The sequence below is a fragment of the Drosophila obscura genome, unplaced genomic scaffold (assembly GCF_018151105.1).
Source record: "Drosophila obscura isolate BZ-5 IFL unplaced genomic scaffold, ASM1815110v1 contig_186, whole genome shotgun sequence".
In the NCBI taxonomy this organism is placed as follows: Eukaryota; Metazoa; Arthropoda; class Insecta; order Diptera; family Drosophilidae; genus Drosophila; species Drosophila obscura.
The window spans coordinates 5,907,385-5,933,894 of NW_024542774.1; the positions used below are offsets into that span (position 1 = coordinate 5,907,385).

General features: G+C 39.8%; 6 protein-coding genes across 8 annotated transcripts in view; 4 read left to right on the top strand and 2 right to left on the bottom strand.

The window, feature by feature from the left end:
* The window catches only part of LOC111077019 (terminal nucleotidyltransferase 5C), a 46,372-nt gene extending 30,318 nt beyond the window's left edge, over positions 1-16,054 (bottom strand). The window contains exons 1-2 of the mRNA XM_022371123.2: positions 15,718-16,054; positions 11,796-13,363 (exon numbers count right to left, since the gene is read on the bottom strand). Coding sequence (XP_022226815.2) covers positions 11,796-12,746 — 951 coding nt within the window. The 5' untranslated portion in view covers positions 12,747-13,363; positions 15,718-16,054. The remainder of the gene's footprint in view (positions 1-11,795; positions 13,364-15,717) is intronic.
* Positions 16,055-17,574: 1,520 nt separating this feature from the next.
* On the bottom strand, positions 17,575-19,411 carry LOC111077001 (kynurenine 3-monooxygenase). Its single transcript, XM_022371092.2, has 4 exons — positions 19,335-19,411; positions 19,100-19,246; positions 17,925-18,971; positions 17,575-17,851 (listed from the first exon to the last, which is right to left on the bottom strand). The coding sequence occupies exons 2-4, from the start codon at positions 19,202-19,204 to the stop codon at positions 17,612-17,614; spliced, it is 1,392 nt and encodes a 463-aa protein (XP_022226784.2). The 5' UTR covers positions 19,205-19,246; positions 19,335-19,411; the 3' UTR covers positions 17,575-17,611.
* Positions 19,412-19,873: 462 nt separating this feature from the next.
* LOC111077002 (calcineurin subunit B type 2) lies at positions 19,874-22,605 on the top strand. Its single transcript, XM_022371093.2, has 4 exons — positions 19,874-20,128; positions 20,281-20,320; positions 20,855-21,153; positions 21,240-22,605. The coding sequence occupies exons 1-4, from the start codon at positions 20,126-20,128 to the stop codon at positions 21,408-21,410; spliced, it is 513 nt and encodes a 170-aa protein (XP_022226785.1). The 5' UTR covers positions 19,874-20,125; the 3' UTR covers positions 21,411-22,605.
* An 892-nt stretch (positions 22,606-23,497) lies between these two features.
* LOC111077007 lies at positions 23,498-25,316 on the top strand. 3 transcript variants are annotated; one of them, XM_041592906.1, is made up of 5 exons: positions 23,498-23,669; positions 23,730-23,809; positions 23,879-24,014; positions 24,088-24,234; positions 25,262-25,316. In XM_041592906.1, the coding sequence occupies exons 1-4, from the start codon at positions 23,567-23,569 to the stop codon at positions 24,201-24,203; spliced, it is 435 nt and encodes a 144-aa protein (XP_041448840.1). In that variant the 5' UTR covers positions 23,498-23,566; the 3' UTR covers positions 24,204-24,234; positions 25,262-25,316. The 3 variants fall into 3 exon arrangements, with proteins under 3 accessions (XP_041448840.1, XP_041448841.1, XP_022226794.2); XM_041592907.1 differs by having other exon boundaries at positions 24,088-24,226; positions 25,254-25,316; XM_022371102.2 differs by lacking the exon at positions 25,262-25,316 and having other exon boundaries at positions 24,088-24,355.
* Positions 24,531-25,316, top strand: LOC111077003. The gene is made up of 4 exons (XM_022371095.2): positions 24,531-24,706; positions 24,763-24,842; positions 24,904-25,045; positions 25,115-25,316. Exons 1-4 carry the CDS (start codon positions 24,604-24,606, stop codon positions 25,228-25,230), a joined length of 441 nt encoding a protein of 146 aa, XP_022226787.2. The 5' UTR covers positions 24,531-24,603; the 3' UTR covers positions 25,231-25,316.
* Positions 25,317-25,591: 275 nt separating this feature from the next.
* LOC111077006 lies at positions 25,592-26,418 on the top strand. The gene is made up of 4 exons (XM_022371101.2): positions 25,592-25,764; positions 25,821-25,900; positions 25,962-26,103; positions 26,173-26,418. The coding sequence occupies exons 1-4, from the start codon at positions 25,662-25,664 to the stop codon at positions 26,286-26,288; spliced, it is 441 nt and encodes a 146-aa protein (XP_022226793.2). The 5' UTR covers positions 25,592-25,661; the 3' UTR covers positions 26,289-26,418.
* The last annotated feature ends 92 nt before the right edge of the window (positions 26,419-26,510 follow it).

A 26,510-nucleotide genomic window follows, 5' to 3' on the forward strand; every position in this document is an offset into this window, starting at 1 on the left:
TCCCTGCGCTTTGTCGTAGGTTGGGCACGGCACACACCGGCTGCTACAGTCGAGAGAGAGAGAGAGCAAGGAAGAGACAGAGAACTTTAGGGGGTGGGTGTAATGAGGCGAAACCTTTTCATTTCATTCATAAAATGTTCGTCGAGTGGGTGTTAAAAGAGTGACAGAGAGCGATAGCGGGGTACAGCCTTTAGATAGCTGTTGCTGCAAACTGCCAGAGTCGAGTCCTTCGTTGACCTTCGCCAGTGCGCAGGCGTTGAGTGAAACGCGCCGCTATTGAGAGCTTTGAGACTCTGAGTGAAAGCTGATACCTGATTTTGACCTTTGTGCAGCCTGCAGCCTGCGGCCTTCCCTTCTTCCACGCCCATTTCATTTGCCTCCCTACCGAACTAACAAAACAAAAACTTTGTAAGCCGGCTGAGCTGCAGTGCAAGCATATGGCCAGAATTACACTCGAGCCGACCCTCGAGCAGATTGTGGAATTGTCAACGCCATCAAGTGATCAAATTATGAGCCGTGCGAAGAGCAGCTGCTGAAAAGAGGATTTGATTTGATTGGATCGGAATGGAATGGAATGAAGTGGAGTGGTGGCATGGCCAGGAGGCAGGGGGTTGGGGCTGGCGCACATTTAGCTTATTCCGATTTCAAGGTTGGATTCGAAATGTCAAAATTGCAGAGGCGACGTCTTCAAATCAAGTTTGCACTTGGCTCCGGATCGAAACAAGTTATACCCGCAGAGAGCATGAGCATTAGAGCACAATAATACTAATGATGTGCATGATAATCGCAAAACATGATGAAGATAACAACGATAATGATAATGATAATGATGATGATGATAATGGGGATAGGCGTAGGGGTAGGGGTAGCTGTTTGGGGAACAGCGGGCAAAACCTTTTTGGATTCCACAACGAAAAACCCGTATTATAATTTTATTGTGTAATGAATCCAACAAATGTTTGGAGCAGAAATCCAACTACAGCCGACTATAGAATTACCCTATGACTACAATATACATACATATGCGGAGTTCTTTAGCAATCACTAAAGAAGAAGGCAGTTTTTATGGCACTTTTATAATGAGATCAACAGGAATATTTATTTTATGGCTCAATTTCAACCGCTTTCAAAAATACAAACAAATATTTGATTGCGTTTATATTGTTTGTTCTCTGCTATTTCAACTAATCAGTATACACAGGTTTTATTTTTGATGAAAGAAGCGCAAAAGTCAAGCCGAAATAAAGAACCTGTAGCTGTATCCATTTATTTTTTCAATATTAATTAATTACTTTAATAGAAAGAAAAATATTGTAGAACATTATGATCGATCTTCTGCAAGGGTATACAATGACAAATGTGTGTGTCTCTCTTTCTCTCGATATCTGTCTCTATCTGTCTTCGATTCTCGCATATACACGTGTGTGTGTGTACATATGCATATTCAATGCAATACAGATAAGAAAGCAACACACAAACAAAATGAAACAGCAATTCAAATACAATGTACCGTTGTGCCGCTGCTTTATTGAACAGCAGCAGGCATGAGCAGCGGCAGCGGCTGCGGCAGCACACGAAATAATTGAAAGTCAAAATTGAAAGCTTTTTGGGTGGGTTGAGGGTGAGGTTAGGTTAGGTCTGCCTGCTAATTTGTGGAACTTCTTACGTATGGAGACAGAGAAGAGAGAGAGAGAGAGAGAGGTATAAGAGGCAACTTCAGTTACAAATGCAACGGGAGATCGGAGACTCAAAAATGCAGTTTAGCTCAGCTTTTCAGCTTTGTTTCTTTATCTTTATTTTGCGTTTTATATATGTATATATATACATACATATATTTTTGAGACTATATATGTACAGATGCATGCATATAGACAAAAGTGAATGTCCACCGAAAAGTCCTTGAAACCTGAAACCGATCTTTCCAGTTTGGCGAACAGAGACACTGTGAACCGCACTGCTGTTGCTGCTGCTGCTGCTGTTGCTGCTGACTCTGGCTGTTACTGCAGCAGGTCTTTCAGCCACTTGCTTTGCTTTCAGCATCGGCCATAGACCAGTCGGTCCAAGCTCTGCCAGTCTCAAGTCTCAATCTGAATTGGTGGTAATCCTTCATCATTCACCTGATCGGACATGGAGAGAGGGCCACTTACTTGGCCAACAAATATTTGGGTTGCGCCGAATGGGTGCGGTTCGAGTGCAGATAAATCAAAAGTACAATAAAACAAACAAGAAACAGCAGACAGATACCCAAACACATAGATACCCTTCTAGATGGATCATTTATACATATGATATGGTATTCCTATAGAGTAGACTCTATGCTATACTCTATATATTTGTATGTATACTCTATAGAGTTGAAAACAATGTTAATACATTCATATGTAGGTGGTAAAAGGCTAATTGGTTATTCGATTAACCGATAACTGCAAAACGGCCATTGAAGCGGATGTCCGTAAAGTGTGGCAAAACCCTGACAAAAAGGTTTAAAAAATTGCATGCACATATGTACATATATAAATTTAATGGATTTCCAGTAGAACCGAAATACACACACACACGGCAGGACCCCTCCCCTTGGACCAGCCGTGCTATAAGCCCCGTAATGCGATTACATAACTGTTGCGAGCAAAGCAAAAAAAAACAATTAAGCGGCGGCCACAGCATCCACAATCGCAGTTGGGTCTCTCCCTCCTTCCCCTCTATCAGTTTATTGTGTGTTTATATGTATGTATGTATATGTGTGTGAGCGTTACAGATAAATCAAAGCACCAACAAAATTGACCAAAACCGAAAGCTTAAAACTGAAAATGAAACAGAAAACAAGTATGGAAAGCTGTAGTAGATCTTGCGACTATTCGATACCCTAATTGGAGTAGCGATGGGCGGGCTTTTTGTTGTATTTTGGTAGCAGGAGCATTCTAACAACAGCAACAAGATTTAAAAAAAAACCCTATTTCAGTACAATTTTTGTACAATTCTCGGAAATTTTCTTTTGCCGCTATTGCTGTCGTCATTTGGGAAAGACGAGATGGAAGCAGTTGGGAGCAAGGGGACTATAGAAGCAAGACTCCCTTAAGGTTTGCTGTATACTTATGTAATACCTATAGATCATGTTTATGTCTTTAATATCAATGAATGTCGGCTGTAAATACCTAAAAACTTTGGATACTTTAGCGGGTCTCTCTAGCTCTTTCTGTGGTCCCCAAACTTGCAGAGTTCCTAATAACTGAAAAGGATAGAAATACGTATACCCTCCTTTTGCTCAACGGTGTAGGAGGTATAATGAAACTAAAACTGAAGCTGAAGCTGAGGCTGAGGCTGAAACTGACGCTGACTGTGACGCTGAAGCTGGGGCGCAGTCGTAGTAGCCACCTGCATGGAATTGACATTGAAGGTTGTTGTTCTTGTTGTTGATTGTGGCCTGGCAAAGACCAAGAGACCAGGCCAAACCTACAAATGTTTGTTGCTGTTATGCGTTCATTCCATATTGTTGTTGTTTCGCCTTTCATTTCTTGCAATTGGCGTTTTAATTTGCCTGCTTAGCCACATCAACCAGCTACAAAAAAAAAATAAACAGCAACAACATGGCTCACAATGAATATGCATGCCAAAGAAAATCATATAAAGCTTATACAATAAGATTAAAAACTATATACATATACACTCCATGTACGGACAACAGACAACCCCGTCCCGCCTCAATTAAAATGATCCGTTTAAGTTTAAGTTTCAATTTTGACATCAACTGAAACCACTTATTAAATGGAATCGGATCGGGTGCTAAGCAATCGGTTTAATGAAAACAAAAACAAAACAAAAAAACTTAGAAAGGAATCTTGGCTGGGTCTTGTTTTAAATGAATATCAAATATTTAAATTAAAGCTAAAAGATAACGACACAGAACAGCTTCCATTTTCAAGGTAATCTAATTTCAAAACGTTAACAACTAATGAAACTCAAAGAAATCACACACAAAACGAACTTTCTGTAATTCATAGGTGAATAAAACATAGGCAGGCCACTAGGCAGGCACAAAAGATCTTTCCAAATAACTTAAGAAACTTTATTTAACAAATCATACAAAAATAAATAAAAATGTTACTATGCATTGTTGAATTGATAATTACAATTAACGATTGATCGGAAATGAGGATACATAATAATATTAGTTAAATATATTCTGTAAATACTTCATATAAAATAAAATATTTATAAAATTTGTTCGATTTCCACCGATATGCGAATACAAAATACAATTATAAAGAGCCTCCAAATTCCAACGTCAAGCAAATGCGAAATGTGTAATTAATTCGCGCTTTAATTGCTTCGACAGCAAACTCCAGCAAACTGGTATAAGGTCTCCCCGCACCCGCACCATACAAACTACCTCTCCACATCAAGTGTGGAAACCCTTCAAAAACAGATACAAAAGTGTTTGGCTCTTCTTAAGTTTTATTTAACGAGTGATTTTGCGCATTAACAGCGAAATAAAGTTAACGAATAGCCGTAAGGCAACAAAAAAATATTTGAAATAAATAAGTTCATAATACATACATTTGTATATAAACAGTACATAAATAAATCAAACAACACACATAAATATGTATTCGTATGGGCTTTGGGCATTCCAGCACCTGTTGAATAAAAGCTCATTTTTTAACAAAAATTCCAAGAAATCATCCAATGAAAAAAAAAACTAAAAACCAAATCTGCATACGCAAAACGGTTTCTTGCACTATGCTCTCACAAAAACATATGTATGTATGGGTGTGTGTGTGTGTGTGTGTGTGTAATGTACAGTTTTGTCTGTCTGAGAACGACCTTGCCCAAAGGCAATCTTCAGGCCACACAAAACAAGACTGTGGCAATAAAAGAATTAGCAGCTGAAGCGATGCTTCAAGCGTAACTGAAAAATTGGCAGCAACATAAAAAAAATGATCTCTTATGTATTATTTTTCTGCGTTTCTTCTTTTATAACAATAGCGGAACAATAAACGATTGAGAGTAAAGTGGATTAGGAGTCATAAATAGATTTCAACAGAATACTCTTATAACGTCCGTCTCATCAAAACACATCCGCATACCATACGCTCCCAATCGACACAGTTAAAACTTCATAATTTTATAATTAATATGAAAGAGGGAAGAAAATGTTAGTTTTGATTTCAATGCTAATGGTGGTAGTAGTCAGGGTAGAATAGCCGCACTGCACGTGACGCTGACTCACTCGAGACACACAGTTCGGAACACAGATCACAGCTGGAATATTCAATTGTTAGCATGACAACTGACGAGCGATTCCGAGTAATTATAAATCCGATATTACATGAATTGCAGTTGTACTGCCAGAGATATTCCATTACAGATTCCGAGTGTAAGTTGATCGAAATAAACGTTCTGCCACAACAACTTTTTGCATTGCAAATAATTATAGAAATGATCATTGGCATCTGTTTTCACGTTGTATCCTGTAATTGCATCCGCGGGAGTTGAAAGCTTCGGCTTGATGTCGCAATGTCGGGCGATAATTCCATAGAAAATCTAAGATGACAATTGAACTTTCGTTTTCAATTTTAAAGTGAGTTTAGCGGTAGCAGTATCTCGTATTGGTCACTATCTGTTACACTTTTAGATCCATTTTTGTTTTGATTTCGTTTTCGTTTGATTTCGTATACCACAATTTTAGCAAAACGCAATTTATTTTGCCCTGCCATAATTATAGGAAAATTGGCTTAAATTATCCCTCTTTTTTTTGCTATTTTGGTTCCCCCTCCCATCCGTTTTGGCTGCGGCTTTTTTGTGCAAGTCAGAGAGTGAAGCGTAAACAACAAACAACATTTTACGAAAATCCCATCAAACGCGATTCAACCCACTTATTATTGTTGAAATATTTCATCTAACCTTACTACAAATTTTGTTGTTGTTGACAGCAACAAAAGAACCAAAAATAAGGCCAAAAAAGAAAAAACCGCGAAGACAGTCCACCAAAAATGTTGATAATTACCGGAAGTCACTTTGTCACGCACAGACACACACACACACACACACACGCATATACTTGCATTCACATAAAGTGATATATAGTAGATAGTCGATACTTTGTATTTTTTTTTTATCAGAGAGCAATTTGGTAACACATTAGAATCTATTTTCAGGGTGTACAAATTCCAGGAAATACTTCAGTACTTACAAAAGTATTTGTGCTTATCAGCAGCCCAGGAACAACTTTTTCATTGGAAAGTGCGAAACGTGTTAGACAAGAAAATACAATCCATCAATAGTAACGGAATTCCGCCACTGTAGGGATATGGGTTTTGGGGAACTTCCCCCAAAAAATATTTTCAGTACATTTTTGATTCAAAGAAAACGTTCAAATGAGCTTTGATATGCTTAAAATGGGCTTTTGTTTCATTTGCACACACTCCCTCGCAGTACGACCAGACCCAACAGAAGCGCTGATTTAAATGTCAGCGAATCCGGCGATCCGGCTGTAAAGCAAGCGTTAGTCAAGCATAAATGTTAAATGTCTTTTAAATACCAAATTGAGGAGGCCACCGACCACCGACATACACATCACACAAACACAGAGAGATAGATAGAGAGAGAGAGAGAGAGAGAGAGAGGGATGGAGGGAGGGACAATTGCAATACACGAAAGAAACAAAAAAAGAATGAGACAATCGTATGCTTTAAACAAAATATGAATTCTTTTTGCCTAACAAGAAGCAACAACAAATGTGGCCTTCTCGCAACAACAACACGAGACACGAGGCAACAACAAATACCAGAGAAAAAAATCAACAACAAAAATACCGATTGCAAGTCAAACGCAGAGATTAGGCGAAACTGCAAAACAAAAACAACCAAAATTTGAAAGGTGCACGCGAATGTGCATTGCAAAGCATTTTGTTGCATTTGCCACAAAGGAATGCAAGTGGCAACGTCTAACAAGTATAAGTCAAAAATCAATTGGTAATGGTGTACCCATACCGAAAAGCCTAAGGGAACCCACAGCAGTAGTGTGGAGATATAAAAATTGATTGAAACTCAAGCTTCAAGAGAATCTACAGCAGCCTTGAAATTTAGCGAATAGAACAACCTACAAAAGTAGAGAGTGCAACAGATAAAAAAAGTAGCAAAATGCTTCCTTTGATTAACTATGATGACATATGAAATTAAAGTGCGCAGCAAAGATATAAATAGTTGGATCATAAATGTCAGACAGCCACATATTTCACTTTTTCTAGAATAAATTTAACAATATTGGCCTGGGGCTATATATAGTAGATAATATATTCTATGAAGTACCTTCTGGGCTGACTGTTATGAAATGAAGTGTGAATTCCCTAGATAATGGTAAGCCATTACCAAAGCACTTGGAGAACCACTTCCCTAAGCTGTATCTCTTCCAGCGAGCGCAGTGAGTTCAATCAACTGCAATGCGATTACACTGCAATTGTTTTACAACTCTGGATTCTGCTTTGGTTTACAATTTAAACGTTTTTGTTTTCGATTCGAGCAATACGAGTTGTAGTACTGACAGATCAGCTGGCTTTCCATTGCTTCTACTTTGGACTACGTCTCTCAATATTTTCTACTAAATCGTTTAAGTACTCTTAGCTCCCTCTCTCTGCCTCTTTGTTTGTTTGTTATCAGAAATCACTTCAATCTCAAATCTACAAAGTGCCTTAAAAATAAATACAATTTATTTGATTGGAATGCCCCTGCGTCTACGTCTACGTCTGCGTCTGTGGTCGGCTGTTTGCTGTTGCTGGCTTCTTATCAACAACAACAAAATTGAACTTGTATTTTCTACAGTTCTCGCCAGTACTCCTCACCTCTCTTTCTATCTCTATGTGTACCACCACTCTCTTTACCATATTGTTATCGCAATCGCCACAGAGGCAAAAAGCAACAACTAAATATATATATTTTGTACATGTGGGAGACCGCAAACATTTACAAAGTTCCTTTGCTTTCTTCACCTCTTATCGGGGGGGCTGTGCGAGAGCTCAGAATTTTGATGGTTTTGTTTTTGCTTTAATTTTATTTAATTTATTATTATTCGTGTGATTTATGTATACAGAAGTATAGTGAAAGATCGCTGGACGGACACAGGCTTGTTTCAAAGATAATTCGCACACTTTGTCGCCAACGAGAGTGTTCACTATAGCTATTGTTTCCCAAACGTGTGAGGGTTTTATTTCAATTAAAAGGCGCCTCATGTCAGTTCCAAACATAGAGACTTTGTTCCTGTTGCTCCCCTGCTGCCCCTGTTGCTGTTGCCTTGACAATATATGATTGCCAGAGAGTGTGGTAGACGACAGTCAAGTATTTGGTGTCTTCCTTTCCTCAAATTGAAGGCCCCTTTGTCTGAACTAATTAGTGCATGTAACACACAAAGGTAATCCACAGGAGTATGAAGGACATGCACTCGTGAATATATACTTAAAGGAAAGGGAAAGCAAATAGCTTTTCCGAATTCAATCACCAGCTTAATGCAATTTTGTCTGTAATTTTCGTATATAGACACATCGATTAGCGTAAATTTTATTCAATAAGTAGGGTGATGTGATCAGCTGTTTCAGCTTAAATTTATTTATAAGCTAAGACTGGAAGCACAAAGAATGATTAAATATGTGTTTTTGGGTTTATTTGATTAAAAATAAAATTTGAATCTAACGAAGCGCTCGCATTCGCTTCGTAAAATTAAAGTCCCAAGCGTCTCTCTGCCAGAGAGTAAGCAAGAGATTATTTTATAGAATAAAATCTTTACTTTTCTTTTAATAATTTCGGTTTTTTTTTGAGTAAGATTTACAGCGTTTCTTAATATAAGACAGAGCTGAGCCACTTTTTAAACTGTATTTTCTACATGATTAAAAGTTTTAAGATGTGGCTTTCGTTGCCTAGTTTTAGGCTTGGCTCAGAAACCTTTCGGCCGCATTTACGGTTGCCATTCTCTAGGCGCAAGACTATTTGTCTAAGCACTTGTGGCATGTTTTTGCTCTTTTTATGGACTGATAAATCTGAAATTTGAATAGTCATTAAAACTTTCTAGTCATGTTCCTGCGGGGGCTTTTTTTGTGGCCTGCAAATTTATTATATTTTGCACACTTTCTGTCGGCTCCGTTACCGATAAGCACACGTGACAGAAGCCCCCTTAAACTCCTCTTCTTATCCGAATCGCATTATCTTGGCACTTCTCCTACTCCTCTGGTACACTTGACAATTGATTTATTTTTATTTCATTTTTAATTTTTCTCTAGTTCTGCCACTGATTTCCATAATCAAAGAATTCCGCACACAGTTGCAGTTTCTTTCACTTCTTCTGTCAGCGAAAATACTCGTTGAAATTCGAATATACATTTTCCTACTACGCAGTTAACCGCAGTTTGAAATTGGACAAAAGTTTGGCCCACAAACACAGAGCAGCTGTGGCAATTTCAAAAGAACAATATGCAATTTGGCATACATACATATGATATGTACATATAATAAAACAATAAAACATATAATAATTAGGAGAAGGTAGAGGAGAGGGGGATTCTAAGATATGTATGTATGTGTGTATGTATTTACCCATTCATATAATCCCACAAGAAAATAAACTCGTGCAAAAGTCTACTTTCTAAGTAAGGGAAGGAGTGGAGTTAGATCAGGTGTTTTCCTGCCTGCCCTGTGTTCGCAATGCAAACGGTTCTATTGTCAACCGTTTCACCTGTCCATATTGATATGCATTCAGTTTGCATTGTTCTTTTTGACGTAAGCGAAAGAGTATTGAACATACGAGCATTACCATATATTTTATACGATGAGTATACAAGTATTTGTTTGCTCATTTATAATTATATTTATACTCGTATGAATCGCAGCCACTGATAAGTAGAAATCTTTTCTAAATGTTAATCGTTTCTAGAAAATCCCCTGTACCCCAGGGCACTATAATTTTAATACATATATTTGAAATACAGCTATCGTCATCTAAACAAATTGATTAAAAACATTCCAGAATTTATTCTATTATTTAATAAGAAATGTACAGCGGATATTAGTTCATATATCTACTGTTTTTTTTTTTAATTTTTTTTTTCGATAGATAAATTAACCGATAAAATAAATTATCTATTTTCTGATATTTTTGAGAATACTTTAGAAAAACGAAAGGATAGTTTCTAAGCTTTCTAATAGTTTCTCGAAATACTTTATTAATCGTCGTGTTTGTCGAGCTCTAATTCCGAATTTAGCTAAAAAATCCCGAATCTTCAAGTGTTCTACTGTTCCATGAGGTACTGTACCCCTCAAGAGATATGGGAATATGCATATAGTATTTGCCGAAACATGGCTTTGTTGATGACCACCCGCTCCACTATCTTATCAAAATTGGCTCGTTTCCGTTCGCCAGAGTGTTGGCCACGTGTGGAGCGAGATTTGTTTCCAAGCGAACAGATTTCACGGATGTCATGCGAGACCTCAGGCCACTGTGCCAGCAACAGCAGCAGCAGAAACAGTACAATTTCATGTGGTGAGAATCTTTCATGCAACAAAACAGCAGGAGAGAGAGAGAGAGAGAGAGTGAGAGAGTGCGAGCGAACGATGTGGCAGTCTTATGATTCATTTAAAAATGTGTGTTGGGATTGTTTTTCAAAACATTTCAATGTTTTCGTTTTAGTATTTGTTGTTCTTTTTTGAAGGCCAACAAAAGCAATGCTAAGGCTAAACAAATTTAGTGGAAACAGTTGTTCAATCATTGCCCAAAACGAAGGTAATTATTGGCCAACAAGTAGTTTCGGTAATGCAAGATGTTGTGCCCGGCTGAGATGGAGGGTTTTATTTGCCGTTTTTAGGCAGGGATTCCAGCCACAGAAGTCAGTGGAGTTTGAAGCCCCCAAAACAAGTTTCACTTTTTATATCGATATATCGATGTGACTTGTTTTTTTTTTTGCTTAAGACAAAACCATTTTTTTTCGTGTCTACATCTTTTAGAACTAGTTTTGGCAACTAACTAAGTGGCACATGCTAATCAAACCACTTTCGGTTGCTATTTTATATATTTTTCCACAATCGAATCAAAGACGAAGCTGCGAATTTGCATAAATACTTTTGATTAAAACTTCTGGGCCGAGTTTTTGGTGTCGTTTGTTTCCTTTTGTGATTGCGTAGAGGGCACAGAGGGGAGTTATACACATTATATCTGCATATTAAAAGTGACGCAGAGACTGAAAACGAGACCCTATTTCCGTATATTAGCATCGCATTTATCTCGTCTCTCGATTGCACGCCAAAAATTCACATCAAAGATGACAAATTCCCCCTGTCAGGACAGGGCGTATACGTAATATTCACACATGCCAGTGCATAGCCGTAAATAACAAATAATTTGCAACAACAACTGGGAATAAGAGATAAGAAATTGGAAATAGCAATCATTCAAGGAGGAGCAAATCTTTGAGATTGTTTCGAGTTTCTGGAAGAACTTCAACTTCATTCTGCTTTCTACGACTCTGAAAATGAAATCAGCTTATCGAAAATAAATAGATGACTAAAAAAACTACCTCCCTCTGCGCCCCTGTGCCTCACCCACTCTCTTTTCCTTTTTCCTTATCAGCCGTTCTTGTTTGTGCCATTAATTATAACTGCTTCTCGCGGTAGCTGGCGGCGCACGGCTGATTAGAAAGAACTTCTCGAATATGACAAAAGAACTAATGGAAAGTTCTCAACTTTAAAGACAAAACTCTATTGACCCTGAACCAGATCTCAGGCGAAGAACTATAGTAAGGCAAAGACCTGGAAACTCACCTGCATTATGGGATACGCGAGTCGTCCTTTGCCGAAACGTTCGATGAGCGTCAGCTTGGTGGAACTGGCCATGACTCCGGCAATGTTTGAGGATGAGAGGACGGGTCGAGGCGGTGGTACAATGGGGACAAAGTCGCGATTCCTTTCAGCAAATGTGCGATCAAATGAGTTTCGTCGATCGCTATGTGATCGTCTGTAGGTTGTATGATTTCCGGATCCATTCGATCCCCGTCCCGAGGAATTCTGATAGGAACCGTAGCCTGAGCTGTTGTACTGTGAGACGCCCATATAGGATTTAGATTTGCGGTACTGCTTGGCCGAGTAGACCATCGGCTCGGGAAAGCTCAGTTCGCTGTGATTGCTCGCGGTCTCCGAATTGGATGTGGTCGAGGCCGACGAGGAGGCAATGGTGGCGGTGGAGGCGGCAGAGGTGGTGGTGGAGGTGGAGGCGGTCGTTAGGGGGGTGATCATCGATGGTTTCGAGCACTTGGCACAGGGCACGGCCAGAGCGGCGGTAAGAAGATCGGCGGGATTCACTTTGGTCACCCCATTTGCGGTTGTTGCAGATGTGACCAGAATGTTGCTACTTTTGCTGTTGCTATTGTTGCTGTTGCTGTTGCTGTGGTTGTAGCTTCTGTAGTTGCTGGTGTCGCGTGGCAGCGACTGCAGGAAGATCTGTTGCCTCTGGGGTTTGCCCTTTTTGTTGCTTCTCTGCTGTTGCTGTTGCTGCTGCTGCGGCTGCTGTTGTCCCTTGTTGTTGCCAGGATTCTTTTTGCTGTTATTGTTGTTGCTCTTGACATTTGGATTTTTGCTTTTGTTGCTGTTGATTTGTGTCGTCTGATTGTTGCTGTTGGTGCCAGCCGCCGGCAGCACCATGGTCTCTGGCTGCCTTTCCTTATCCTTGTCCGCCTTCTGCTGCCCCACTACCTTCCCATTGGATTTGTTGACCATTTTCTGGTAGTTCTACCAAATAACCGTTGCACTACTGCCGATGTTGGTTATATATCGTATTGATTGTATATTTATTGTTAGTTAACTTCTTCCGTATTGCCAACTGGTTGTATGGTTCGTCGGGTTCCGTGCGCAATTGGCTTTGGTTTTGGGTTCTGGCTTCGTTTTTGTTTTTGTTTAACCGTTGCTCAGTCGCTTCTGCTGGTGCTCTTTCTCGCGCTCTTTTGCTCTCCCACACTATCTCTCCCACTCATTAGCGTTCGCTCTCGCTCTCGTTTTCGTTTTGCTTGTAGAGCTTTTCTGTTTGTGTTTAGTTTTTTGCCACGTTTGTTGTTGGCGCCCGCAGCGATTTGATTTAATTTTTGTTTTCTGTTCGGTTCTTTCCTTGCTTTTGCCTCCTTCTTATTTTTATACTAAATGAGCTTTTTTTGTACCTTTTGAAATGTTTTTAATCACGAAATTCATTAATGTGTTATTGCTGTTGTTTTGCTTTCTTTGCACACTGGCACACAAACACACTCCACTCGCGGACACAAACACTGTACACCTTTTGTTCAACTGCGTCTTCCTTTTGGTAAAGCTGTTCTTATTGTTGTTGTTGCTGCTGCTACCCCTTTCTATGGCATTTATTTACCGCAACGGAGACAACAGAGATGAGATGCCACACACATGTAAAATGAAAAGAAACGAGAGGAAACAGAATTAGTTATTTGTTATTTTTGTAAGAAAATTTGCTTTCATTTTGTCAAAAATATGAACACGTCTTTAAACGCCGCGCTCTTCCTCCCTTTCGATCACTATCTATCCGTCGTTCGCTCTCTCTCGCTCTGAAAGCCCTTAATCGATGTATGCAAATTTACGAAGAGAGAGCTGTTTCGATGCGTGCAGAAAGACCTCACCTTAAATTGATCCACCTTGATCTTTGCTTAGTTTTTATCACTTTTCGTTTTGCACTTTGTGTTGTTGCTATTTTTTCTTTCTATTTCTCCTCTGTGGTGCGTTCAAAGAAACTGCAAAAAATAGTACCGTTTTCAAACGCGCAATTTACGTTACTTTTTTTTGCGTTTACCCAAATACAACAAGAACATTATAGCAACATATTTACATATACATTATATATGTACATACATACATACATATGTGTGGGTAAATGCTTGCCGTTTGGCGGGCGCTTTTCTCTCTCCTTCGTCTCTCTTTGCACAATACGATGATGTAAGTTTTTGTATAGGAATGTTTTTATTATTTTTTACACTTTTTTTCCATCTTATCCTACATATTGATGTACATATATATATATACATATTCGAATGTGTGTGTATTGTGTGTGCGAACATGCCGTAAAATGCCTTCGTTAATTTGTTCATTAGTCTCTTTTTTTATTATATCACACGATTTAGTACATTTGAGAATAAATACGTAAAACAAGTTAGGGAGAACCTCAAGTAATTTAAAATTCAGAAACATTCCATTTATGTATGCATGTATTTTGTTGGGGCAAGTTTTTTTTCAGGATTCCCTGGATACTACAATTCTTTTGAAATCCTTTAAAGGGTATAACAGAAATCTTTGTTATGAATTTACTGTGTTTCTCTGAAAACTATTTTTCTGGAACGGAAGATAAATTTTCGAAATATTTTTTAACTGAAAAATATTAGCAGAAACTGTTGAACGATGCACTCTTCCTTTGAAGGAACGTTTTAAAAGCTAATTACTGTTCCAAATTTGTCAAATAGTAACCGATCTTGAACCGCATATGATAGATGTTAGAGTCAGTCCCCGCTAATGATCCTAATGAGCAAGTCTATTAGTTTGGCCCAAGATAGACTGATGACTGACATAATGGAACAATAGAATATGTGACACTTTAAAGAGCAACTGCGCCTAGGATCGATGAAAAGGAAGCTGATGAAATCTGGCACGAAATCTGTTGTGCCAAGGAATAAAGTATTTGAAGGTGTTGCTATCTGCAATATTCCCCATAAACCCGACCGTAAACAAAAACCGGAAATGCCAAATGCCAAAGCTAAATGACCGTGTGAGTGGGAAAGAGTGAGAGGGAGGGAGGTACATCTGCGTGTAGACCTTATCCGCATTTCTGGTTTTGCTTTTCATTTAGACAAGCAACCCATACGACACCCAAAACACGAGACGATGCGCCAGATCACCAGATTGCAAAACAGTCACGTATCCATATAAATACATATGTATGTGTGTATGTAAATGCATATATAGGTCCCACCGAAAATACTACGTATGATCTATCATTTCGAACCTAATTTACCTGTAAAATTCGGACAGATCGTTCTGGGTGGTCATTCTCAGAAATCCACGCAATTTGCACTGGATGGGCTACACTCACGTAGGGGGTGGATGGGCACAGAAGAAGCGAACGAAACCAATCAGTGCAATCATGGCCGTCTATGGCGTCCATTTAGCTTTAAAATGTGTATGTATGTGTATGCATATATCTGTAGTGTCTATTTTGTATATAGACGAAACGATTTGATCACACACAGGCGAAACAACTTCTATTAAAAGTAAAACAGCCAAACTGATCGACATGAAATGATTGGGGGTGGGGGGGATCATTTGAATCAGATATCGAATACTATCGAGTGGCAGTGGATGGATGGTAGTGATCCCAAACAAAAACAAAATGACATAGCGATGGCGATAATGATTAATTGGTGCCACCAATTTTGTATCTACTATGCATACTTTTTTTTTATTTTATTTTTTTTTGTGGAAAATTACGTGAACGTAAGTAAACCAAGCCGAAACGTAAACGTTTGCTACAAAGCTACTGAAAAGTAAATCCCCCAATCACTTTGTGCCGATTCTTTGCTTCCTCTCTCTGATTACCGTTGCAGTCTCGCACACACACACACCCAAGCACACAGAGTACAGAGAGAAAACTCCAGAAACTTTTGATTTTGACTTTGAATTTCAATTTCACTTTTTTTTGTGTTACCTTTTTTACGCCTCGCTATATTTTTTGCTGCTGATTATTTCATATGGTTTGGCGGAGACCACGCGTTTTTTTTGGTTACCCCGATCGCTTGTCGAAAGCTTCGAGAACGTTACGGTCGGCCGGATTAGATCGGATAGCGGGCGGCGCGTGGAAAGGGCAAGGGCGCGATACTCGATAATGCCTGCACTGGCACACAATCACATACACCTGTTCTATGGCCACAAACGAGTTACAGTTGCAAATGCCTTTTCAATTAACGGTTGCACAATGCTGTGGAAGATTTTGTCCGCTGGTCGGGGGATCGCTGGGCACAATCGGTCTAGTCTACTTGAAGAGCAACGAACATGTGACGGGCAAGGCAACAAACGGCGCTGGCACGCTGGCTGGGTAGAGACCAGTTGGCGTTGGTGGCGTTCTAGAGAGAGAGAGCGAATCGGAAATTAGCAACCAAAAATTGAGTCGGAAATGAGAAGCGAAGCAAACGGTGCGGTGCTGCTCTCTTCCTCTCGCGAAAGCTTCATGAGCAACTGAATGTATTGGCGGCTTTGGGTAGTAGGTCAAGAGAGATGGGATTTGCTGGCTTATTGCCGGCCATTGTTCGATTGGGTTTTCACTTTTCAAGCCCCCTTTCTATCGAATCTATCATTTGTCGGTTGCCCTTTGGCGCTCCAACAGGTCCAAGAGGTACAAAGATAGAGAGAGCAAGATGAAGATTGCTGTAATGAAATACCGGCCGGCGTTGCTTGGCGTGCGATTGAGAAAGCACCGACCTTGTTCCTCTCGGGCAGCGTGATAGAGGGAGACGGCGATGCGGAGGAAACAAACGACATGCTAATTTATTGGGAGATTGCTCGCTCTCTCTCACTGCCACTGTGTCACTCTCAAAAGCTTACAGCGGCGGATTAATTATGACCATGTATGAGTATGATGATTTATGAGCACCAGCGAAGAGGGCGTCCCATGCATGCCCGTCCATCCTTTAAGCGGACACACTCTTTGCAGATGCACCGATCACGTGACGAAGGCTGCACCGATGGGCCACAAATAGCCGTTAGAACGGGAATAGCAGCAGAAATACCGAATCACATTGTCGGGTCGTATTTTTGGCCTGTCGCCGCTTCAACAACAAGCAACCAACCAACAAAACAAAACCACAAAAATATCTATAAGTAGATAGTCCCAAATGCGATGCGTAGTAGCCGTGGCCACGCGGCCAAATAGAAATTTCAATTATTTTCCCAACGCACACACAAATATTTACCACCCGTCTTAAGATTTGTGTAAATAAATAAATATAAATATGTGTGTTAAGTTTAGTACTAAGTAGTCGATTAAATAAAGCATTTTATCATACTCTAACGCATACTTTAAGGTTTTAGGGATCTGAAAACGGTTTCCTTCGAATTCTGATAAACGGTTTCCTTTGAATTCTGATAACGTTTCAGATTAAATTCCTTTTAGGAAAGTATGGATTATCCCGAGATATTACTCATACAAATGGAGTGATAAAGAAGGGAATGAATGAATAGCAAGACAATCTGTCCATATCCTGACGTTTGTAAGTCGGCACAATATGGATATATAGCTTCTTGTTCGTATAGACAATTAAACCAAAACTACTTCTAATCATTTATATAGTTTCAATATTTAATTTTAATAAGGTTTAACATCGAATTATTAGACTTGGAACTGTAACTGACGGTGATGGTAAAGAACCGAGAGAATATTTTCCTTTGAAACCGGTTGGGAAATCTAATCGATGCAAACGCAGATTGTATGTATGTATGTATTTGAAGCAGCTTCTTTTCGAATGTTCTCGGAGCATACTTATGAGGGTAAATATAAATATAAAATATGAACAAAATCAATTGTTTTATTGCATTATTGTCCAAGGTCAAAGAAAACGCTGTACAAGGAACGCAGAGCCAGCCAGGATAGCGGCAAGGAAGGTGCCGCCAAAAATGCGCTTTAGCAACTGATCCTGCCACTTGCGATTGGCAATGCACTGACTATACGGCATGCTCGAGAAGGAGACACTGTTGTAGAGTGGAATCCAGCCAGGGAACAGTCGGAACAGCAGTGTGTCCAGCCACTTTCGGCAGCGGAATGACCAGCGCTTGGTGAGATCTCGCATCTGCGAGCGGAACAAATGGAAGAGCTTGTACATATGTATACCCACTAAACGTCAAGAAAAGCATTTAACCCACCTCCACATAGTTGTACATCGCCAGATCGCAAATGGCAAAGGCATCATTCCAGCGTTTCTCGGTGAACTGGGCCAGGGCCTCGTCCAGCGGCAGCTGCTGCCCCAAAATGGAGGTCAGCAAGGTGACATCTTCCATGCCGGCGTTCATTCCCTGGCCGTAGTACGGCACCATTGCATGGGCCGCGTCGCCGAGGATCAGGGCTTTGTCTTCATAATGATACGGCTTGCACTTGATGGACACCAGGTGCTGGGGCCGCATCTTGAAGAAGTCCTTGATTAGCTGCTCCTCGCCAATCAGAGGTAGAGCGTCCCTGTAGTGCTGCCTGAAGAAGGCCAACAGCTGCTCCCGGCTCTGGATGCTGGCGAAGATCTTGAACGGCATCGACAGTGTCACTGTGAACGACTTGTCCTGGTTTGGCAGGGCAATCATCATGAAAGAGTTGCGCGGCCAGATGTGCAGATAGTTGGGCGGCATCTGGAACTCTCCCGCCTTAGCGGGGATGCACAGCTCTAGGTAGCCAGTTTCGATGTACTCCTGCGAGTAGTTGAAGCCCGGCAGCTTGACCAGCTGCTGCCGCACGCTGCTAAAGGCTCCGTCGCAACCAACAATGAGATCCGCTGTGGCCGAGACAACCTCCTCGCGATGCGGCTGCTTGAACTCCATGACGCCCTCGTTGATGTTGGCTTTGGTTAACTTGTGCTCGAAGTGGCACCGAATGTTCGGTAGCTTGTCGCAGGCGTTGAGTAGCACCTCGTTGAGCTGCTTACGACCCACGGAGTAGAGGCACTGCTGGGTGCACGGGTCGTACAACACCACACTGGTCCGCCCGGTCACATCGTGAAGCATTCGTCCCCGCATGGGTATGGCGGTGGCCACGACCTGCTCCTCTAGGCCCACAGCAGCCAGGGCCTTGCGTCCCCGTTGGGAGAGGGCCAGATTAATGCTGCGTCCTTGCACGAGAGCAGCGCTCCGAATGTCCTCGCGATACTCGTACAAGTCCACGTGGCTGCCCATCCGGGCAAAGTTTAGGGCCGCCAAAGAACCCACCTGCCGAAAATGATAGCCTGATAAGAGAGTTTGCTCTCCAAAACTGGGATTATGATGAGGTCTGACACTGATAAGTGGCCCCATCTACAGCATCTAGATATCATATCTTGGGTACATATCACACTTACCAGACCCGCCCCGACAATGGCCACTCTCCGCCGCTGTCGCTCCCCCTCGACCACCGCCCCGCGGCCGTTAACCTCTGTGCAGATGATGCCGGTGCCTTGTGCCATGACTTCTTCTCGTGACGGGACTGTTCGCTAGGGCTGCCGCCTCTGGAATGAAATGGAAACCAGCAAAGTGGGTGGGAAGATGGTTAGTCTAACGATTATGCTGGATAAATACACAGTAAATGTTATCTACATTTCTCCCACTAGTGCTTCCAAGAGAAGCCTAGCAACTGTTTGACCGCAAAAGCCATTCAAAATCTGATGACTTGGGCTTAGCATAATTTCAAACAAGTTCGCGGAAATCAAATATTTATATGTAAAAATACAAGACGGGTGAGATGGAGTAAACATCTGATATATGTCATATAAATCATGATATTAGAGCTATAAGAAATTTTCAATTTTCAAACTGGCGGCTCTGAAACACCCAAAGTTGATTTCAAGTTAGGATAGCTTTGCGATACATCGATAGGCGAAAGGCCCGCGTTGCAAATGTTTCGGGCTTTTAACATATTTTATAAGCAATTGAATAAAATATGTCAATAAAATTATCCAATCTTGTAGGGAATTGAATTTTCAATCGGATAAAATTATGTGTTCAGGCCTGAGAGTCCGAGCTAGACAGTAATATTAAACCGAAAATCAAAATCGAGATATATCAGCATATTCACGGTATGTTCTGAAAATAAGAAGGTATATTTCGGTATGTTTCTGAGGGTCGAACGGTATTTTTTTTTCGATAAATCCGCCATCACACGAGTCGTGTTGCGTTGCAAATAATAGAAAAAATTGAATATTCAACAACAGAACCATAATACTGCGCCAAATAAACCACACGAGAATGTGCAGGCAACTTCAAGGCATTGAATTATAATAGAAAACAGCGAAATAATAGCGGACCAAGTGAAAGCAGAGCAGTGCAAAATCTCAAAATTAGTTGTACTATAGATAGCATAGCACCAATCCACAAAAGGCAAAACCAAAATGGTAATAAAAACGGCCAACCAACCGAAATACATGTTCAAGAGCAAGTGTCTCCCCACCATCCCACTTTCGGCTGCAATAAATTTGTGAATTTTAGTGCGCTCTTTCCCAAACCAAATGGATTTCTGTAATAATCTCCACAATTTTATTCGCAGGGAAACGAAACATCACTGCCCATGGAAATGTGTTCCAATTGTAAGTACGATTTTTCAGTCAATGTCATTTGAACGGAATGGCAGCTGTTTACGAATATGCAAATAACAGCACATACGTACATACATACATATGATGGTATGACTGTATATATATGGACTACTTATGTGGAATGCAAACGAAACGTGGAACAACGTAGCTGAATTTACAATAGGAATCCAGCAAAAGTCTGCGTAGCCTTCGATGTGTCCTGAGAGAGGCTGTCTCATAGATCCATCTCTTCATGATTTTGTTTTTACATGTCCACAAAGAATCTCTTTTTTTAGATTGTTGGTTAATTTTGTAATCATTTCTGTATAAAGAAATCATAATGGATCGTCTATAAGCGTCCCTACTTGTTGTTCTTGTTTTTGTCACACTTTGTTTCATCTCTGATGATGGGCAGACAGACAATCTGCATCTAAAAATAACACTGTTCAGATGTTGAATTATGTGCATTCTTCGTGCCCATGCAGTGGATGCACCTTGGAGATTATCACCTCTGACCATAACTTTTAATGTCCTTCTTTTTGCCAGTCGATGCCGATGAGATTCGACGTTTGGGCAAACGTTTCCGCAAACTGGATCTGGACAATTCGGGAGCATTGAGTGTGGATGAGTTCATGTCGCTGCCGGAGCTGCAACAGAATCCGCTGGTGCAGCGCGTGATTGACATATTCGATGCTGATGGCAACGGGGAGGTGGACTTTAAGGAGTTCATCCAGGGCGTCTCACAGTTCAGCGTTAAGGGTGATAAACTGTCGAAGCTGCGCTTCGCCTTCCGCATCTACGACATGGACAACGATGGATACATTTCGAATGGTGAACTTTTTCAGGCAAGCAATTACCGATATCTACATTAAAAAAACCAAACGAGAGCAAGACAAATGTGTAATTTAATCTTAATATTGTAATTTTGCAGGTTTTAAAAATGATGGTGGGCAACAATCTGAAGGACACGCAACTGCAACAGATCGTGGACAAGACAATCGGTTTCGCGGACAAGGATGACGATGGCAAGATCTCGTTCGACGAGTTCTGCTCGGTGGTTGGAAACACGGACATACACAAGAAGATGGTTGTTGACGTTTAATAGGCTTACTGAGAATCATTATTTTTATATGCAGTTTTATTTATTCTTTTTTACATGCATATATGCATTCTTTTTTTCACAATTACTCCCATGATAATGTCATTTTTGTTGTTGATCAGCGATCAGGGATTCGCATTGTTATAAAGCTGTTAATGAGCCAGTTCAGTAAGTCAGTCGGTAAATCGAATCAATCAATCAATCAGTCAGTCGAGCAAGCAGTTACTCTTAAGTTGAAAAGTGAAAGTGAAATAATGCGCCTCCTACTTACTTCTTTAATGTATACATCTATATACATACATACATATACATGCATATATATAGTCATAATTTATTATACAAATATACACTTAATGAACTTAAAAATCCTCAACAAATCAAAACTAAAACTTAAACCAATTACACAAACAAACTCCATTCAAAGTGAAGGCAAATAAAGCAAGCAAGCAAGCAAGGTTCAACCCATCTAAAGGATCTTTCCAATCGGTAAAGAGAGATAGAGAGGTTCGTGCGCCTCGCCAACTCGTCGTTTTTCCGGCTTTCCACACACGCACACACACAGACACAGCTGAGCCGCCGCCTGAGCCCGGCCATGTGTCATAGTTTATGTTAATTATTTCTAATTCTCCTGTGATTTTGCCAAAAAAAATTGAAAAATGAAAAAAATTATAAAAAGAGCTCGTAAGAGCAGAGCAGTGCAGAACAAGAGCATGCGAGGGGGAGGGGAGTGTGCGTACTCCTCTATCGACTTAGCTTAGTCTTATTTACACATTGTGTACTTTTTATATATTTATACATACCTACTTGTACTAATCGAATGTTATAATCTACGTATTTTTTATATCTCTTGACTAACTTGAAAAGAAGGCAACAATGTTCTTAACTTCTTAATCCCAAACAACCCCCAAGCCCAACCTAATCAAGCCTAACTTTACTCAAATCAATCGGATATTACGAATTACGGCTGCTCGAAATTAACTTAACGAAATGAAATGAAATTAAATATGCTAAAGTTTATTGAGTATCAAGAGTTAACTGATGATCGAATAATTATACATACATACATCAATACATATGAAAGCAATGCCATGCAATGCGATGCGATGCGATATTGCATTACAATTTTATACTTAAAAGTAACACTAGTTAAAAAAAAAATCAAAACGAATAAAATGCATGTTACAAATTTTACAATTAACAAACTTTTTGCACCATTCGCCACCAATCGATTTGTTAGCTAATCAATTCCATTGCATTATTCAACAATAATCAAATCTATATTAAACCTAAACCTAATCCTAAATCCATTGTAAGGTCAAACCAAAGAGCCGAAACATTTTTATAAGCCTGCCGCCATTGCCCGCCTGCTGAAGGGAAGATGAGGACAATGGGGTCGGCTTGCTGGCTTAATGACGCTGAAGCAATAAGAAGAAAAACTTTCAATAAAAATTATTTATACACCAATTCATCAAGGCCGCGGGTTTTTCATTGAAATATAAGTTACGCCTTGTTCAACTTTCGAACAACATCGAACTCTTGTTACAGTACTTGTGAAATAGTCTTCATAAGCTGAGCCTGGAAATATGTGGAAACGGGACGCAAAAATCGGAACTATCCTTTCAGGAGTATTATCAGAAAATTGTGCTTGTGGTCAGTTATTTTAGTCTAAGCCTTAGCTTAGCTTAGACTCTAAGCGGTCATTGTGTTTCCACAAAGGTAGGAGGGTACTCAAACAACGGCCATTAAATTTTATATTTTTATGTGTTGGTATAATTATCTACGTATAGCAAAACTACAAGTACTACAAGGAAATGTGAGGAAGCGCATACAAATGAGTCGGAAATATAGGATCCAGAATGCCTCCTTCCACCTCTATATATTAAATGCACAATCTCCAAAACCTTGTAATGCAATAAAATCAAAAATTTGGCCATACAATATGCGGGTTCTCTTTGTCATCCAGGGAGTATATCTATATAAATGTACATACATATATACATATGTATGTTATATACATACATATAAGAGAGGTAGGTAGCTGTCTGATAAGATAATGGAGAAAAAGCTCTCCTTGTCGAAATATCACATTCACATTTATTTGTGAAATAGTCTTTCTGCCAGAAGGTAGTAGGAACAAGAAAGAAAACTAAAATCAAAAAATGTTTCGACTGGACAGCAAAAACGGCATTATCCTCACAGGAGTGCTGTCGGTGGTCTTTGCAATTATCTATTTGGTTATAGCGGAGGCTAATTTCAGGTATTGTATGTATTAAAATCGAATCGAATTCAACCGAGCTATCTCATATCAAATACACTTTGCAGATGGATCGTTTGATCTGGGTACACATGTATCGGCTCTACAAATACTGGCAAGCATATGCCTAGTAATTGGTGCCATTAAGGTACGTAAAAGTATGCCTACAGCTGCAGGCTTTACTTGATAATCTCCCTGTGTGTTTTTCTAAATGAAGGAAAAGTATATGCTCTTCGTGCCATGGATGATAACCTGTGTATTCTTCTTGTACCTCATGGTTTACCTGGGGATTGTGTTGATGGCCCATGATGACTGGTTGATCTTTGTTCCGGCCATGGTGGTGCCATTTACAGGTATGCGGTCATCGCAGGAACACCTGCTACGGATTTCAATTCAATCGTCTATATATCCCCCTGTTAATTGCAGCCTATCTAGGTTATGCCCTGTTTTCGGTTCAAAAGGCATTGGAAAGAATGAGAAAGGATAGTCCGCCATCGTACACAAATATTGATGGAAAGAAGGATTTTATTAGCCACATATAATGCCCATAAGAATATTTTTCTACATATGTACATATCAATCTATCTGTACACAGATCTTTTTAACTTTTTGCCCTTGCTGAGACGATTGTAGTTTTACTTAGAAAATTCTATCTTAACTGCAATTTTGTTCATACATACATATGTAATGCAATGTACCATTGTAATGCAATAAAATAGAAATATTGGCCATACAAAATGCGGTTTCTCTATCTCTTTGTATCTATATGTACATGTAATACATATGTAGTTTATATTTAAGAGAGAGAGTGAGTGCCGTTCCAGGCATTTGATAAGATAATGGAGAAAAAGCTCCCCTTGTCAAAATATTTCACATTTATTTGTGAAATTGTCGTTCAACAATAAGAGTTGCCCACGCAAGAAAGAAAACTAAAATCAAAAAATGTTTCAATTGGACAGCAAAAACGGCATTATCCTCACAGGAGTGCTGTCGGTGGCCTTTGCAATTGTCTACTTGGTTCTAGCGGATGACTATTTCTGGCGATGTATTAAAATCGAATCGAATTCAACAGAGTTATCTCATATCAAATACACTTTGCAGATGGATCGTACGAGCTGGGTCTACATGCATCGGCTCTGCAAATAATGGGAAGCATATGCCTAGTAATTGGTGCCATAAATGTACGTAAAAGTTTTTCTTCTCTTCCATTGATAATAATTCTGGGTGTTTTTCGTAATGAAGGAAAAGTATAAGCTTTTCGTACCATGGATGATAACCTGTGGATTCTTCTTGTACCTCATGGTGTACCTGGGTGTTGTGTTGATAATCAATTATGTTGATCTCTCTTTGCTCTTTGTTCCGGCCATGGTGGTGCCATTTACAGGTATGCGGTCATCGCAGGAGCACCTCCTACTGATTTCAGTTCAATAATATATCCGCCTGTTAATTGCAGCCTATCTAAGTTATGCACTGCTCTCGGTTAAAAGGGCGTTCGAAAGAATGAGGAAGGATAGTCCGCCATCGTACACAAATATTGATGGAAAGAAGGATTTTATTAGCCACATATAATGCCCATAAGAATATTTTTCTACATATGTACATATCAATCGAAAATATTAATCTAATCGGCAGCGCTGAACGCTGAGCAAACTGAACTCTATCTGTACACAGATCTTTTTTACTTTTTGCCCTTGCTGAGACGATTGTAGTTTTACTTAGAAAATTCTATCTTAACTGCAATTTTATTCATACATACATATGTAATGCAATAAAATAGAAATATTGGCCATACAAAATGCGGTTTCTCTATCTCTTTGTATCTATATGTACATGTAATACATATGTATGTTATATTTAAGAGAGGGAGTGAGTGCCGTTCCAGGCATTTGATAAGATAATGGAGAAAAAGCTCCCCTTGTCAAAATATTTCACATTTATTTGTGAAATTGTCGTTCAACAATAAGAGTTGCCCACGCAAGAAAGAAAACTAAAATCAAAAAATGTTTCAATTGGACAGCAAAAACGGCATTATCCTCACAGGAGTGCTGTCGGTGGCCTTTGCAATTGTCTACTTGGTTCTAGCGGATGACTATTTCTGGCGATGTATTAAAATCGAATCGAATTCAACCGAGCTATCTCATATCAAATACACTTTGCAGATGGATCGTACGAGCTGGGTCTACATGCATCGGCTCTGCAAATAATGGGAAGCATATGCCTAGTAATTGGTGCCATAAATGTACGTAAAAGTTTTTCTTCTCTTCCATTGATAATAATTCTGGGTGTTTTTCGTAATGAAGGAAAAGTATAAGCTTTTCGTACCATGGATGATAACCTGTGGATTCTTCTTGTACCTCATGGTGTACCTGGGTGTTGTGTTGATAATCAATTATGTTGATGATCAGTGGCTCTTTGTTCCGGCCATGGTGGTGCCATTTACAGGTATGCGGTCATCGCAGGAGCACCTCCTACTGATTTCAGTTCAATAATATATCCGCCTGTTAATTGCAGCCTATCTAAGTTATGCACTGCTCTCGGTTAAAAGGGCGTTCGAAAGAATGAGGAAGGATAGTCCGCCATCGTACAAAAATCTTGATGGAAAGAAGGATTTTCTTAGCCCCATATAATGCCTATATACAGAAGAATATGTTTTTATATGTATATATGTATATGTATCTTTACCCATAGATCAGTCCCAATCATTGTAATATTCCACGAAGATAAGATACCACAAATAAACACAAATGGCTGCTGTTAGTATTTTGGCAAATGCTATTTGCTCGTGTGTAGATTTGAAAATGTTTAGAAAATACGATTAAGAGTGAGGTTTTGTATGGACACTGGGATAG

What these genes read in the sequence shown, in the direction of transcription:
- LOC111077003 (XM_022371095.2), top strand. Translation starts at nt 24,604, where the DNA reads ATGTTTCAATTGGACAGCAAAAACGGCATTATCCTCACAGGAGTGCTG. An exon ending in GGATGACTATTTCTGGCGAT is followed by an intron (nt 24,707 to 24,762) that starts GTATTAAAATCG and finishes TACACTTTGCAG; the next exon opens with ATGGATCGTACGAGCTGGGT. An exon ending in CATGGTGGTGCCATTTACAG is followed by an intron (nt 25,046 to 25,114) that starts GTATGCGGTCAT and finishes TGTTAATTGCAG; the next exon opens with CCTATCTAAGTTATGCACTG.
- LOC111077007 (XM_041592906.1), top strand. Translation starts at nt 23,567, where the DNA reads ATGTTTCGACTGGACAGCAAAAACGGCATTATCCTCACAGGAGTGCTG. An exon ending in GGAGGCTAATTTCAGGTATT is followed by an intron (nt 23,670 to 23,729) that starts GTATGTATTAAA and finishes TACACTTTGCAG; the next exon opens with ATGGATCGTTTGATCTGGGT. An exon ending in TAGTAATTGGTGCCATTAAG is followed by an intron (nt 23,810 to 23,878) that starts GTACGTAAAAGT and finishes TTCTAAATGAAG; the next exon opens with GAAAAGTATATGCTCTTCGT.
- LOC111077002 (XM_022371093.2), top strand. An exon ending in CATGGAAATGTGTTCCAATT is followed by an intron (nt 20,321 to 20,854) that starts GTAAGTACGATT and finishes TCTTTTTGCCAG; the next exon opens with TCGATGCCGATGAGATTCGA. An exon ending in CGAATGGTGAACTTTTTCAG is followed by an intron (nt 21,154 to 21,239) that starts GCAAGCAATTAC and finishes GTAATTTTGCAG; the next exon opens with GTTTTAAAAATGATGGTGGG.
- LOC111077006 (XM_022371101.2), top strand. Translation starts at nt 25,662, where the DNA reads ATGTTTCAATTGGACAGCAAAAACGGCATTATCCTCACAGGAGTGCTG. An exon ending in GGATGACTATTTCTGGCGAT is followed by an intron (nt 25,765 to 25,820) that starts GTATTAAAATCG and finishes TACACTTTGCAG; the next exon opens with ATGGATCGTACGAGCTGGGT. An exon ending in TAGTAATTGGTGCCATAAAT is followed by an intron (nt 25,901 to 25,961) that starts GTACGTAAAAGT and finishes TTCGTAATGAAG; the next exon opens with GAAAAGTATAAGCTTTTCGT.
- LOC111077001 (XM_022371092.2), bottom strand. Translation starts at nt 19,204, where the DNA reads ATGGCACAAGGCACCGGCATCATCTGCACAGAGGTTAACGGCCGCGGG. An exon ending in CCATTGTCGGGGCGGGTCTG is followed by an intron (nt 18,972 to 19,099) that starts GTAAGTGTGATA and finishes CATTTTCGGCAG; the next exon opens with GTGGGTTCTTTGGCGGCCCT. An exon ending in CGATGTACAACTATGTGGAG is followed by an intron (nt 17,852 to 17,924) that starts GTGGGTTAAATG and finishes TTCCGCTCGCAG; the next exon opens with ATGCGAGATCTCACCAAGCG.